The 15,659-nt window shown below is 44.5% G+C and overlaps 1 protein-coding gene across 1 annotated transcript in view; it reads right to left on the reverse strand.

Moving 5' to 3' along the window:
* Positions 1–106: 106 nt before the first annotated feature.
* Positions 107–15,659, reverse strand: part of KDM2A (lysine demethylase 2A) — a 97,065-nt gene continuing 81,512 nt past the window's right edge. The window contains exons 17-21 of the mRNA XM_018573052.1: positions 14,186–14,757; positions 10,036–10,199; positions 5,471–5,629; positions 3,417–3,632; positions 107–614 (exon numbers count right to left, since the gene is read on the reverse strand). Of these exons, the coding sequence (XP_018428554.1) occupies positions 433–614; positions 3,417–3,632; positions 5,471–5,629; positions 10,036–10,199; positions 14,186–14,757 (1,293 nt within the window). The 3' untranslated portion in view covers positions 107–432. The remainder of the gene's footprint in view (positions 615–3,416; positions 3,633–5,470; positions 5,630–10,035; positions 10,200–14,185; positions 14,758–15,659) is intronic.

The following is a 15,659-nucleotide window of genomic DNA, read 5'->3' on the forward strand; positions in this document are numbered from 1 at the left end:
TTTAAAATCTAAAGAAAAAAAAAAAAGAATTGACTTGAGCTGTCCGCTCACTCATTATACTCTCCATTTACCTGCCTGGAGGAGAGACCAATCTGAAAAATCAAACAGAACGGTAAAAAAAAAAAAATCTCTGACTATGGAGATCCAGTCTTAAGAGGTTTCAAGGTTTCAGCCCTGAAAGGTGCCCATGGGCACCAGGGCCCGCCAAAGCTGTTTAAATACCCGTTTCAGATTTAGCCCACTTTCTTGCACCAGGTGACTGCCCCTCACCGAACTGAGACGGGGCAGGATGTACAGGCGCCAGTTATTGCTCCTTGTTTGTATCAGACGAGCGAGGCAAGAGAGCCAACGAGGAGGAGTGATTGACAATGTGCGTCCCCCAGCGACATGACCTCTTCCAACACCGCACCTGCAGTGGATGCCCCTTATGTTCTAGGTGATCCTTTGGATGAGCTTGTCGTCTGACAGGCAGTACAAGGTGCTCACAGACAGGTCCGATATAAACCCCTCACATGCTCCTCGAGACACTTGTTTGCAGCCACGGAGGTCGATTAGTGTCAAGCTGGAGGCTCGCCGAAGGTAGAACAGAGACTCATCTGTTATCCCTTTGCAACCTGGCAAAGAAAAACAACATTCAATTTAGGGATTCACAGATTTAGGGGGGCTCTACAATTAACAGGTTTTGCTTGAAAGTGCAGCTCCGTCTGACAGAGTTGCACTGCACTCTATAAGTATGCAACCTTCCCTAATAACGTTTTATATCTGTCCCCACATAAAGCTTTATTGATTCTGAGGAAGACTCGAGGAACGACAGACAGCGGTTAAAAAAAACAAAAAAAACTTTGTGATGCCAGCACATAGAGTTAGACTTTGGCTCTCACACACACAAGCTCTTCAGCGGTCTGACACACCGCCAGCCAACAGCGCGCCCCAATATCACGCCAGCCAACAGCGCGCCCCAATATCACGCCAGCCAACAGCGCGCCCCAATATCACGCCAGCCAACAGCGAAAAACCCCCCCAGCCAACAGCGCGCCCCAATACCACGCCAGCCAACAGCGCGCCCCAATATCACGCCAGCCAACAGCGCGCCCCAATATCACGCCAGCCAACAGCGCGCCACAATATCCCACCAGCCAACAGCGCGCCCCAATCCCCGCCAGCCAACTGCGCGCCCCAATCAATGCCGCCGAATACCAATTCTAATCAACTTAACCAAATGCCAATTCTAACCAACGCGCCAAACACCGCTCCAATCAACGTCACTCTCAAACGTTGATGTTGATTAGTACAGTATTCAGGGGAGCGTGTCTGAGACCCGGGCTGCTTCCTTAGTCTCAGACTCTCCTGCATGCAGCTAGCATCAGTTTATTTTAACCCTTGCGGCTGCACTTTGCAGACAATCTAGTCTGACTACATTAAGTGGCTTTACCTAAAGGATTCTGTTCTGCCCCTCAGGATCTATGATACTACAGAACTTTTTATACAAAGCTGCTAAACCCAACTCACACAAAACATAATACCGCGTATGAAATGACCACTAAGGGCTTGATCACACTCGTTAAGCTATAGCATGTGGGCCAGTGAAGTGTGACAGATTCAGGTTCAGTGAGGGGCACATGGGGGTGTGATGTGTTGTCTCAGGGAATTACTATTTTTTGCGTGTACACCCCATTGAGGTCTCTGCACATCAGTGGGGTGTGCTGTGGTAACCTGAGGTGCAACACTGCATGCCGCAAAAATAATGCAGCATTCTATGTGCTCTAGCAGTGACTAGCGTTGTTTAATTGCTGAAAAACACCACTCACTGCTATAGGCATAAATAAGCCCTTAGTGAATTAACAATTATCTAGAAGTGCCCACAACTCTACAGATAGACAGTTGACACTGTAGCAAAGCAATACATAATAATATATCTCTCTCATCACTTTTGATAACTTGCAAATGTATGCAAGGTGTTGATTGATGTGTATCCTTCAGGCAATCTATAAAATCTTCAAGGTTCAATACCTGAACAAAGGCTGGTGCTCCAGACCAGGACAGATAATCACCAATAAGCGGAAAACTGCAACCTAAAAGTACCAACAGGCCTCAGTGAAGTGAAGGTCCAACCAACCACCAACAAGTAGCACGTCCCAAACAACAACAACAACAAAACAAAAAAAGATCCCGAAGGGAAACCAGACCTACTACGTCCAATAGCAAAACAACCATTTGGCTAGCTGCAGGGAAGGCTTAAAGCCAAGCATACCTAACCCTTGACTTCAGGAAAGGAAGCTTGGACAGATATAACATTTACATCAAAGTGGTAGGGATCCTATAGAGGCTCTATACCCTATAAGTAACATACTATACAAAACTGTATTTTGTTTCCAGGGATAGTTCCCACTAGGCACAACATCGATTGGATCCCAGAAAGCCATCACTACCTATATGTATAAATCCCTTAGGCTGTGCGTCTTCAGGTGTCGTCAACCACACATGTATTTATTGTGATATTGGGTACGTAGCAGGGTTGGTTTTTGTATTGTTTTTACATTAATAAACATCTATAGATGATATTTAATACATATTAGGTAGTGATGATGTTTTCTGCGATCCAATAGATGTTGGGCCTAGTGGGAACTCCAATTTAGACTTTTATACAGGATACATCTCCAGAGAAAGTACCAACTAGTCAACAGCCATAGGTTGAGGTTGAACACTCCAAACCCTTGATTTTAGGGAGAGACAAGGGTGCGCCTTTTGCCTACATACTTTGTGCTTAAAAGGTTTCCCATTTTCTCTTCTCAGACAGTTGCGAGATCTGCAATACCAGGTCATGCATATTAAGCTAAGGGGATATGTTAAAGAGCAGAGATATAGAGACCAGGCCCATATACTCTAAGCCAGTGGTCCCCAACCCCCGGGCCGCGGCCCGGTACCGGTCCGTGGATCAAATGGTACCGGGCCAAACACCGCTATAAATCACCAGCACTGCATTTCCAGGACTGCAAGGGGGTTGTAAAATACTGGCCATCCTATACACTGTGAAGAGGCAATGGTTATTGGTCTTTATTCATGGAAATGTATTCATGGAAACACTACATTTGGCAACTTTCTAACAGGAACACAGGAAAACTGCTACTATAAAAGAAACAAAGCAGATCTGAACATCATCCAATGTGGACACCTGTTCTAGTGACCCCAGTCTAATAAAAGGGAATCCTCTCCCCTTGTAGAGTTTTCCTTTTGCTTCCTGTTGCATCTCTGGAACAGCAAGTGAAGACAATTCCAAAGCCTGACAGGAGTTTTAACCCATACCAACTATCCAAACTGGAAAAAAAGGTGTTTTTGCTGCCCATACACTTTAACAAACCGTTTACCAAAGAGTCATCAAAGCCAAGTGGAAACAGGGACCATGTCTGTCCACTTACCTGCCAAGTGGATGTGTGTGAGAGAGTTTCGCGTGCATGAGCCCACAGCAGTCAGCAGGTTGACAGACTGGTCTGACATAAGTGGGCAGTGGCTGAGGTCCAGCTTAGACAAGTGAGGACAGTGCCGGATTATTAACCGCAGCGTGATGTCGGAGATGTCTAAACCAGAAAGCCTCAGGTCCGTTAAGAAGCGGAGCTTGCTGCGAACGTCATGTCCTGTGGATGTCACAAAAACAAGTCACGGTCATGGGGGTAAAATAAAAAAAGAAAGATATCTAAAATAAAAAGATAGCTAAGCCCAAGAAAGTCTTACTTCAAACTTTCCCAAAATGGAGACTTTTCACAATCACAGATCAGGGATTATAACATTTATAAGGACATGCCACTTTTTTCTTATGCTGTAAACAGAAGATCTCTCTTTCCAGTATAAATTAACCATAGACACAAGATAATCATTGCCCAACATGCTCCTCCGGTTGAAATGGAAAGAAATATGGTCTACCCAACCTGTGCAGTCACCCACTTAAAGCAGAAGTGAAACACTTTGATTGTTTTTGCCTTAAAGTGACATTAAACCCTCAGATTTTTTAACATAAACCAATACTGTAATGTGTGCCTTACTGTAATCCATGGTTGTTTCCCTTCTCTTTGCTGCTCTTCCTTTTAAATCTGTATCTCTTCTCATGCTGGGCAGAACTTCTGTTTTGCAGCAGACTGCCTTGTCTCGGGAATGGCTACATGGTGTCTGTGTATTGGTTTGTAACCTGAGCCAGCACTACAGGAAGAGGCACTCGGCTGCAAAGGGAAGTTCTGCCCAAGCATGAGAAGACATGAGGATTTAAAAGGAAGAGCAGCAAAGAGAAGGGAAACAACCATGGATTACAGTAAGGCGCACATTACACAATTGTTTTATGTTAAAAAATCTGAGGGTTTAATGTTACTTTAATGTGCATGTATGTACAAGCCTATTTGTACACTTAGGAACACTTAGCTTAAAAGTGTGCTCTTCTCCAGCGCTGTCGTATCCATCTTTGGTTCTCAATGCTGTCCTCAGCCACCAACATATCTGCCGCTGACACTTTAGGGTTGCCGGAAGTCCTCTTTGGTCATTGGGTGGCCGCTGATGATGTAATTCTGGTGCAAATGCACAGGAGTTACATCCTCCACGGCGCCCGGCCGTTTAAAAAAAAAAAAAGTTTTCTTCCACTTTAATCAATCAACCACTCAACCTTACTGTGATGCAGTCAGGCTCCTTATACAGTAATAAACAGACATTTTGTTTACTTCCTATATGCTGTAACAAAGAGTTAAAACGGCTTCTGTATGCTGGAGGGCTGTACATCTGCAACCTCTGAGTTTGGGTCTTCAGTGGTCTTTTTATCCCCCATTCTCACTGCTTCAAATCGACAGTGCTCATGCTCCCCGAGCAGAGGTCCGGCTCTCCAGTATGCTGCTAGCAGAGAATGTTTTAACCCTTTGCTGCAGCAAATAGAAAGTAAACAATAAAGACACCTGTATTTATTACTGCATAATGCAGCCTGTTGGAAGCCTCAATTGGTCTTCATGGAAAAAGTGCCTGTGTCTGTTCCCAGCCGACCACTATTGCCACCCGGAGCCAAGACCAGCACTTGGGATGTCAGCAAACGGAATACGCACACATGCTCTGTACTATTCTGCACATTTTCCCATGTTCTGCAGAACGATCATGTGGCACCCCAATCTTCTATCTGCTGTTGTCTTGAAGTGCACCTATGGTGGCAAAAACTTAGAACACTCATGTGACAGTGGTCATAGCACAAAGGGATTTGATGTCTTGGTGGGAAATTTCTGCACAGCCAGATGCACACTGCCTCCCGCGTACCATCTTCAGTATCAGGGAAAGATCACGGTAGAACAAGGCAATTTAGGACATTTCCATGACAACAGGCAGTGCTCTCTATACCCATCAATCTCAGCGAATTATTTAAACATGTGTAAGATTTAATTTATGAGTCCCTGACTTCCAGAGCCAAGCAACAGTGAAGAACCAACACAAGAACCAACCACAATCTTACCTGGCTTTTCTGATGGTGGTGTCAGTAGGTCTCTGATCTGTGCATCTTTGATTCCCACTGCCCAACGCAAATCCATCGTTCGCAGGAGAGGACAGCTAGAACTGCTGAGGGCAGACACGGCAGACCACGAACAGCCTGCGAGGATGAGGTCTTTCAACCCTACAAGAGATCACAGGAGAGAGATGAGTTGGGCTTGTTTTAAAAGAGTTACCATTAGGCTCTATCATAACCCTGGAGCAATAAGGCTATAAGCAATTTCCACCAACAGGATGCAATATGCTCAACTCTAGGTTTCCAGCTTTGTAGGCAATGTCTAGAAGAGCATTGGACCCGATTTGTCTCTGCTGCAGATGAGTAGGTCTCCCCCCTCTTCTGTGACTAGACACCTTTTCTCTCCTTCCATCAGTAATCCCTCTTGCGCTGCAGCACAATCAACTGACTTCTTCCCCAGTGTGAAAGCTGTTGTACAGGGGATTGCAAGACACTGATACTAGGTCACATTCAGGTCATTGCACTGCTTGAAATTAACAAAAAAGAAATGCATTGATGTATTCATCGAAACAGAGAGCAGCATTCATTGGTGGATTTTGTATCTGCCTGGAGTTGAGCTTTAAAGTGAACCTTTCACTAACATTTTATATAAGCATGCAGAGCTGCATGCTGATACAATAATTAGTGAAAGGTTCACTTGAATGTAATATGATTTTATATAAGCATGCAGAGCTGCATGCTGATGCAATACATATTACATTCATTAGTTGAACAAACATGTTTTTTTATTTACTTACAAATAGAGTCCATCCACTTCCTGGTCCACTTTGGCACAAATGATGTGATTGAGCTCAAGCACAGCATTCTGGGAAGACTACATCAGCAGAACATTGCTGGGAAATCTCATCTGTAGTCCCATGAGATCTTAGGGAAAGGCATTTTTCTCCCCGAGATGTGCGTGGTCACGTGTCATAGTCACACATGCCAGAGTTCCAGAAGTACTGGAATTTTAATTGTGTTTATCTTATGATATCATGCAACCCAGGGTGTCAAATGTGCTAATTACATCACATTTCTTACTGTTTTATCACTACATACTGATCATGCTAATGCTGTACATATAGAGATTATTATTATTATATAGGATTTATATAGCGCCAACAGTTTGCTCAGTGCTTTACAATATAAGGATATAACATCACAGTCACAATACAATTCAAGACAAGATGGTAAGGGGGGCCCTGCCTGTGAGGGCTTACAATCTAAAAGGGAGGGGCAAGTGATACATGAGGTGGTAGCTGTGTGGGAATGAATTGTTTATTATTGAATTATATTATTAGCATGGGTTCTCCGAGACCTGAAAGTTATTCCAAGAATTCTTAATTGCTAAAAAGCCCAAGAAAGGCTGATATAGAGTAACAACATAGACACCTGAACCCTCACACGCCTATCATTTAACTGCTAAGCAATTCAAGAGAGCAATTAAGAATTCTTGGAATAACTTTCAGGTCTCGGAGAACCCATGCTAATGCTAGTAACCTGCCCTTAGTTAAAATGGCCGCCACTGTCAGAAGAAAAGTAAAATAAGGAATGCAAAGAATTCAAAGCTGGCAATTATCTAGAACTATGTGTCTGTAGATTGTCATTACTAAACTTCTCTAAAAGGTGTGCGTGTTGTTATTTAAATATATGGGTAAAGTTCCGCTTTAACATGGAGTGAGCTTCTTTTTGCAGCTGTGAACCTCCACCTCTTCTGGGAACAACTTCCACAATTTGTTTTAGCAAGTCTGTGCACCCATTCAGCTAAAGGAGCATTTGTAAGAGCAAATGATGATGTTGGATGAGAAAACCTGGCTCCAAATATGTTTCCCATTCATCCCAAAGAGGTTTAATAGGGTCTAGGTCAGGGTTCTGTGTAGGCAACACCAAACCTATCCAACCATGTTTTTATGACGCTGGTTTGGTGCACAGGGACAGTCATGCTGAAAGTGATCAGCTGTCCACATACTTTTGGGCATATTGTGGGTGTGGTGGTCAGATGTCCACATACTTTTGGGCGGGCTACTGTGGGTGTGGTGGTCAGATGTCCACATACTTCTGGGCATACTACAAGTGTGGTGGTCAAATGTCTACATACTTTTGACCTTATAGACTATATAAACATTGATGTCTAATCTAACAGGACTGTTGTATCCTGCAAGCCCAATATGATATAGATATGATGCAGCCAGAGCACCCAGGTGCCTCAAACCGCAACTGACTTTTTTTTCTGCCTTTCAATAAATCAGTCACAAGAGAATAAATAAAAGTCGTACCCGAGGACTTTCTAGATGCCTGGCTGTTTTGCTGATCCTCTGGCTTCAGTGCCTTGAGACACTGACCCAGAACCAGTATGTGAATCAGGAATGTCAGGGGGTTTTTATCACCAGCCTTGTTCTGGGTCAGAGAATCAAAATACAGAAGTCAGAAGTGCAGCAATGCAAATAACCTGCACTCCCAGAAGGAGAGGTCGGCAATGGATATGTATCTTCTATGCTTCTCTTTTGCGACATGTTTCCTTTATAAATTAACTTAGACCCCCAAGGCTCTCTCCATAGCGTGCAATTTATACACAGTAGGGATGCACAGATACCATTTTTTCAAGACCAAGTACTCCCCGATACCAATTAATGATACTTTTTTTTTTTTCTAAAACAATACAGATTAATGCTTTGAGGACAGGGCCTGGTTACAGCTGTGATCCTGGTAGTTCTGCCACTGACTCCAAGCTGTATAGGGACTACAAATCCCATCAAATCATCATACAGCAATGCAGAATGGCGACTATTGAGGACTACAAATCCCAGCAATGCACTATACATCTATGCAGAATAGTATGAAGATACATACTATGTGCTGCCCTAGGGTACAGTGGGGGGATCTATGGAGGGCTGTGTGGGGTCTCACCAGGGGTCCGGAAGGTCTTGCAGGCGGTGTGGTTATCCAGAAAGGAGGGGAGAATGTGCTGCCAGTGCTGTAAATAGGTACCGTACAGTAAGGCTGCCGAGGTTCCCAGCAAGCGTGGGACCTAAAGCAGTCGCTTCAGTTTAAAAAGACAAAGCGCCGGTATCGATGTTTAGTATCGGGGCATTTTCATGAGTACGGTATCAGTGCATCCTTAATAGCACACTTGCATATTCTCGCTTCCCTCCACCACCTTCGCCTGGTTTGCTTCCAGGTCCGGAATCTTCAACAGTCTTAACTGCCCACTCAGGAATAACGCAACTTCCATGCATGGCGATGTTGTACACTTAGCTGTGCATGTGTGGCTCAGTGCAAAATGCTAGCAGGCAGAAGGAAGGTGTACAGGACACCAGGAATGGGTCCTGGATGGACGATATATACCTCCCTTGTTTAGGTGGTGGTCCAGTTAGGGTCACCTTGTATTCAGGGTTCTGGCCAAGCAGGGTGAGGGCTTCTGGGTCGGACTTGTAAGAGAAACTGCTAGGCAGTCTTCCCAGAGTTGTTAAATATGCATGGGTCCCGGAATCCAGAGGCTCAGAGAGATTTTTGGGTGGGACAGAGCCTCCATCCCCGACTACAGCCAGTTCTGGCAATGAAAGGGTTAACCCACCAGCCAGAGCCTGTGTCAAAAAGGAACAGGAAGCCAGTCAGTCTGTGAGGAGTGTTTGGAGCAGGACACATGGCTGTGTGTGTTAAACTGTGGAATACAGTCTACCGAGACACTGCTGGGGCACCTGTGTCCATAGTGGAACCCTCTGTGAGCAGGCTGGGACTCTACCCCTGAGGCTGGGACTTAGTATACAGGGCTGAGCCAAATTTTGTATTTGCTGACAATAAGCCCTGTTGATTTTGTCATTCTGCTGAATATAAGCCATTTTATTTGATTGTTTGTGGAAAAGAATAAAAGTTTATTTGCTTATACGGCTGGCTGTGGGTCATATCCGCCCTGAATATTACAAAGGGCCTTTACCCTGAAGCCATTTCATCTTTTGGCTATTTGCATATATCTGGGGAGAACTGCCAGAAGCTTCCAAATGCCTTCCTCGTCATTACTGGGCTACTGAAACACACACATTTGTCTAGGCTGTGGCTTTTAAAGCTCAACTCCAGGCAAACAGCTAAATACACAGATGAGATGTTTTAGCTGCCAAAAGGCTTTATATTTCAGCACATCCAGATCGAAGATTTACACAGTACACCCAGGAACAGGACACTCCACTCTCTGTTACAGTTCGACACAGCGGAATACAGTGGCTCTCCCTTCACCGCCAGCATTCTGACTGAATAGTAAAAGAGCAGCAGCACACAGATGAAGTCATCCCTCTACTCTCTCTTTGTCAGCATATTTGAATGCTCCCAGTCCTGCCCCTCCTTCTCCTAGTCAGAGTGCTGCTACACAAGAAATTGGGGGAGGCTGATGCCAAACCACTCTTACACTGGTTGCATTTAACAAAACACTTCATTTCATAATGTATTCATGAATATCTAGATGGCATTCATTTGTGTTTACTTCTACCTAGAGTTCTGCTTTAAATAAAATGAGCCCACTGCCCCTTGTAATCTGTACTCACCGGGTAATCTGTTGACCAGCCAGGTAAGCTGTTTTTTGGATACATTTGTCCAGCTCAGGTCGAGCTGTACTGGTTGTCTTTTAATGATGCCACTTAGGGCCTGAGGCACAAGAGACTTGCAGCGGCTAACATCAATCCTGGACCAGAGGCGTTTGTCACATCCCCTATAAGACAAAACTGTTCAGTCAAAAGTCCTTCCTAATGGGGGATATATAACCAAAAAAAAACATTTAATCACCAGGCTAGCTAGCTCTCTCTGGAACACAATATCTTAAAATTGGACCTTTGACCTCAGCGGCAAGGTTTGCCTATTCAAGGTGCTCCCCTCTCTAAATCACTGCATAAAAAAACCTGTGCGGGAAGATAGATCGTATACTCACCATTCCCCAACTTCTATAATGCAGGTGGTGACATCATTCTCCTGCCCACAAGATCTCTGGGAATGCCGAGTAACCTGAATTGCATGAGAAGACGCCGCGGCACAGCGCAGAATCATCTTCTTGAGAAATTTCAGCTAATCAACATTCAAGATCTGACCAAAAGCAGGACGGAGTCACCCTTATGGGGGAAAGTCGGGCAAAGTCAAGAATATTACCTATTAATCCGCCACAGGAACTTTCATGCAGCGTTATAGAGACAAGGTCAACTTGAATAAGTGCTTCTTGCAATTATGGTGACTGGTCTGCTTTAGGCTCCTTTAGATGTCTAGCAATCTGTCAATCACAATGGCTCACAGCAAATAAACAAAAGGGTGGGGAATCCCCCTGGACGCCACCATCTGTTCTCCCCTCATACTGGACCTTCAAGCTGTGCCAGCACAGATATGGAGCAGCCCCGGAGACCATGCTCTTTGCCCCAGCTCACTTGGCCTCTGCTTTTTATTAATAGAAACCTTTACTGAAATACATTGGTGACCTCCTGAATCACGTGACCAGCTTTCCTCCAGTCACATAGTTCTCTCTGCTGCATTAATCAGAGAGAACCTCATGAAGCAACACAGGGCAATACTGCAGCATGTATTGTATGATTTGGCTGCAGTATTGACTGGCGTATAATGGAGAGGGGGTAGAGATGTTCATTCTCTGTCATAAATAAGCCCCTGACCCAGAATCAGCGTGTGCATCAGAATGGCAGAGGAAAGCCAGAAGATCTAACAATCCTTCCATACTTTCTGCAGGTGGTGGCTCCAAATATAGAAGTAATTGGTTCAGCAGCATAACATAGCAACTAGTATTGTTATAGAGGGAGGGCAACAAAGACATTCTCCATATTTTGTAGTAAATGTTCTTTTTTTCATCTGAGCCAGGGGCAGAAGAGCGATTGCATGGCTGATCCCTACAACTGGAGTGCATAGAATACCTGCCTCTTCTTCTATTGACCTTATACCAGTCCCAGAGTTCCAAAGAACACATACAAAAAACTGCAATATTACAGCTGTGACAGCTTTGCAGGTTCTTTCCTCAAAATAGGACCAGGGATCCCTTACCTCATCTCCAATCTTCACCCAATCTGCCCAGCAGGCCGCTAGCAGTAAAGCACTACTGGGCATTGCAAAGGGCATGGACTGCAGGTGACAATGCTAGGACTACGCATCAGCATGACAGCCAGTAGAGCAGTGTGCATGCAGAGCAGAGAAAGCAAAAGGAGCAAAGAACAAAGGTGGCTTGAGTAAATCAATAAAAAAAACCCCCAAAATTGGCAAAAATTTCCTTTTAAATGACAAAAGCACCTGCAATAGCAGTACGTGAAAATCAATGAGATACAAAAGATGGCAGATGGCTAACCCATCGGGGAAAATGCTCCAAAAGCTGAATTGCCAACAATTGTTTAACAACCCTGACCAATCTAGACTGGAACAGAAAACCTTTTGCTGCATGCTGACCAGCTGAACCAAAAACACAAAATAGTAAGGGATTTTTTTCCCGTTGGAGCAAATCCAACCATGCTTTATAGGGTTTTTTCCCCTTCCTCTGGATCAACAGTGGGTAGCTGTGGGCATAGCGTTCTGTTTAGACTTTTCTTTTACATCTCTATAGGTTGAGCTTGATGGACAGGTGTCTTTTTTACAACCTGACTGACTATATGCAACTGAAATTCTACATCCTTTTTATCATTTAGGACACCCAATGTCTCAGAGCAGACCTGTCACCACCTGCAGGGTCAGAGACTAGTAGCACTTCTGCTGCTTGAGGGATCATTTTCTTAGTAGTGAATAACTGCCAAAAGATCACTAAATATCCCTAATATACTCTTGTGGTCCTTCCACGCCATTCATCCCTTATCTGAGCAAAACACTCCCAACTCCTTGTTCAACATTGCCACATTTGTGGCACCCACTCCCTTTTGTAAGCCCATTCTAATACCTTCCCATTGCCCATCAGCATGTCTCACTGTATACAGTTTTCCTATAGTACAGCTAAAAACTCCTGTGTAAATGGGTCCCAAATCCAGTACTACCGTATGTAATGCACACGCGTTAAAGTAAAAATATTTGAAATTAGGGATGCACCGATATATCGGCCGCCAAAACATTTCAGTCGAAAATTGCACTTTTAGCATAATGCCAAAAGTGCAATTTTCTGGCTGATACAGCGGTGCATCCGTGTACTCCATGGATAGCCAAACTCCGGCCCTCCAGCTGTGGTGGAACTACAAATCCCATGAGGGAATTGCAAGATTCTCACAGCCACAGACATGACTCCCAGAGAGAGACGCATCATGGGATTTGTAGTTTCACCACAGCTGGAGGGCCGGAGTTTGGCTACCGCTGGTGTATTCTCTCCTCCCCGCTGGGCACTGCTCTGTGTCCCAGCGGGGAGGAGAAGAGAAACTGTCACAGACAGCCGAGCACTAATGAAGGAGAGCGCTGTGAGGGGCCGATGTCTCTCCTCCCCACGCCGTTCAGCCTCCTGTCACAGATCGGGAGAGCGTTGTGTGGGCGGAGACAGCCATTGCTGTCACAGGAGGCTGAGCTCTCCTCCCGCATCGCCCCACCCAGCCTCCTGTGACAGCGTGTCAGAGAGGAGAGCGAGAACAAACACTCAGTGATCGCTGAGTGTTTGTAGATAATTGAGGACAGAGTATGTTGACTATAATCTCAATCATGAATGAATAGGAAGTGATCTACATCACTTCCTGTTCATTCATGATTGTGGTTATAGTCAACATACTTTGTCCTCAAGTTATGAATGAACAGGAACACTCAGAGGATTCCTGTTTATTTATAACAGGGGATACAGAAAAAGAGATTGAGGACTCTGTGTACTCAACCTCTTTTTCTATTTTAAAAAGGGAAATATACGGAGATCTGTTTAGACCCCTAATATTTCCCCGAAAAGTAAAGTAAAAAATAAAAATATTTAATAAAACAATGAATAAAAAAATATATTTTTTTTATAACAAATAAAAATAAAATCTTAAAAACAAATTTGAAAACGTTAACATAAAAAACATTTTCGGTTTCGGCCTGACTTTTTTTAATCTCAGTTTCGTTTTTGAAATTTCCATTTCGGTGCACCTCTAATTTTAAATTATGAGACAATAGTTCTACTTTAAGCAGGTAACATTTTCTGAACCTGTTGCATTTTTTTTTTTTTTTTTACCTGGAGTTCCTGCATTGTCAGACTGCCGTGTGAGCTCTTCAGTTAGCCGATGAGCTACCTATCTAATAGATCTGGTAGGCAGCCCTAACGACCGACTGAAGGAGTGCACGCAGCATGGGGACAATGTTGCTGCTAACTGTGAGGAAGTGGATTAGTGATGTCAGCCTGCAAAGGGTAGTTCTGTTACGGGAATGAGCTTCAGATAGATAAATCTGCTAAGAAAACTGTATACAATGAGACATGAAAAGGTACAGAGAGCAATAAAAACCTGACACCTGACAAAGGATCTAACCCCTGATCTGTGTTCACGTTAATTTAATTTAGAGCTCCTTCTATAGGTAACATTGTAAGATCACGTGAACGCTATCGCACAGTTAGACAACCTGGTATAATAACATAAGGAGCCGCACAACAGCCACAACCCCCCCACCCCCTCCCCCCAAGGAGTGCGCTAACCAATCAGTCTACATCTTCTAACTTTCTAACATTGTAAGATCAAAGCTGTTTCAGACAATTATAATACAACATGCAAGAATACAGACACTAACCATTTGTACCAGGCCTTGCAGACCCTCATACACACACACAGCTCCTTCTTGGTGAGGTACTGGAAGACAGATAGCCACACATCCTTCTGAATAGACAGCTGGTCTTTCGTCTGTCCACACATAAGGCCGTTTTCCCCTTCTTCATCCTCCTCTTCATCCTCCTCCTCGTCGTCGTCGTCATAATCTTCCTCAGGCGGCTGAGGAGGAGGTGGGCGGATGGGATGCCGGTAATTTGGTGTAATGGCTTGCAGCTTGGGGACAATCGAAGAACTACTTAGCTCTTTCGGGGGTCGTTGAAGTGTGACTGTGAGGTAGGAGCCCCGATGCCAGACGCGGTCAGCCTCGGACTGTTCTCGCCCACTCGGGTGGTTTTCTTTCTCTCTGGTCAGCTGCCGCCGCATGACCCGGTCTTCTCGCTGTGGCGTGCTTGGTGGCGGCGTTGGTGGAGCAGATGATGGAGAGGGTGGAAGGAGAAGAAGTGGCGGTGATGGAGGACTCTGTACCAGGGGAGGCCTCAGAACTTTGGCTGATAAATGGGGATCCAGATCACAGTTATCAACAGCCTTACGTTTCTAAAAACAAAAGAAAGAAGGGAAAGTTATGTGTTTAGCAGGTAACAGTTTAATGAACCATAAACTGTGCAAATCACCTGAAGGAGGACCTGTCATTTAGCTGCTGACAAAGCATTAAAAATGGCAAAGGAATGTAAACACTGACCTTTGACTCTTAGGATGTACCTGTCTTTCTTACTCCCCTTCAATGCTGCACAATAAAGTTCAACTAAACTATCAGTTTAAATCAGCTAAACACGCTCCATGTACATCAAACTAAAAAGCAAACTAAAAAGCAGCCACAGCCTGGGTACAAAAGCCTGTGTCCTTTCAGCACGTTGAAGAGTAGGATTCTTGCTCTCTGGTAGGAAGCAGGGGTCTCTCTGCAGAGTCCCGACATGCTCACTGCTGATTCAAAGCTAGTGCTCTCTAAACGTGGGCTCATGAGTTTTTCTAGCTTAGACTCAGCAGGGGGTGCGTTGGACATCTACAGAAACACCACTGCCCACACAAAGAGCAAGGACACTTCTCTATTGCATGCTGGCAGGGGACAGGCTTTTCCGCTCAGGCTGTGGCTGCTTTTTAAAGAAAACAAACTAAGACTTTGCACACCGTTTGTTTTCATGCACCTGGAACGTACTTTGCAGACTTAAACTAAAAGTTCAGCTGGGCTATAAGTTAACATTTCTGACCCCACATTTCACGGCTTCCATTTTTAATAGCAGAGGAGACATTCTAATGAAGCCCTTGCCGCCAATTCCTAGTAAGAGTCAGTAGTGGGGACCCTTGTTCTCATGCATCACTGAGTGAACCATCTGCTTGTGTATGGAAATTACAGCAAGAAATCAGTGCAGTCAGTTTGGGAAAAAAAAGAAATATATTAGTAAATGAACAACAAAACAGAACAGGCATGCTGCTTAGTA

Source organism: Nanorana parkeri, unplaced genomic scaffold (assembly GCF_000935625.1).
Source record: "Nanorana parkeri isolate BGI_ZX_2015 unplaced genomic scaffold, ASM93562v1 scaffold2217, whole genome shotgun sequence".
Classification (NCBI taxonomy): domain Eukaryota; kingdom Metazoa; phylum Chordata; class Amphibia; order Anura; family Dicroglossidae; genus Nanorana; species Nanorana parkeri.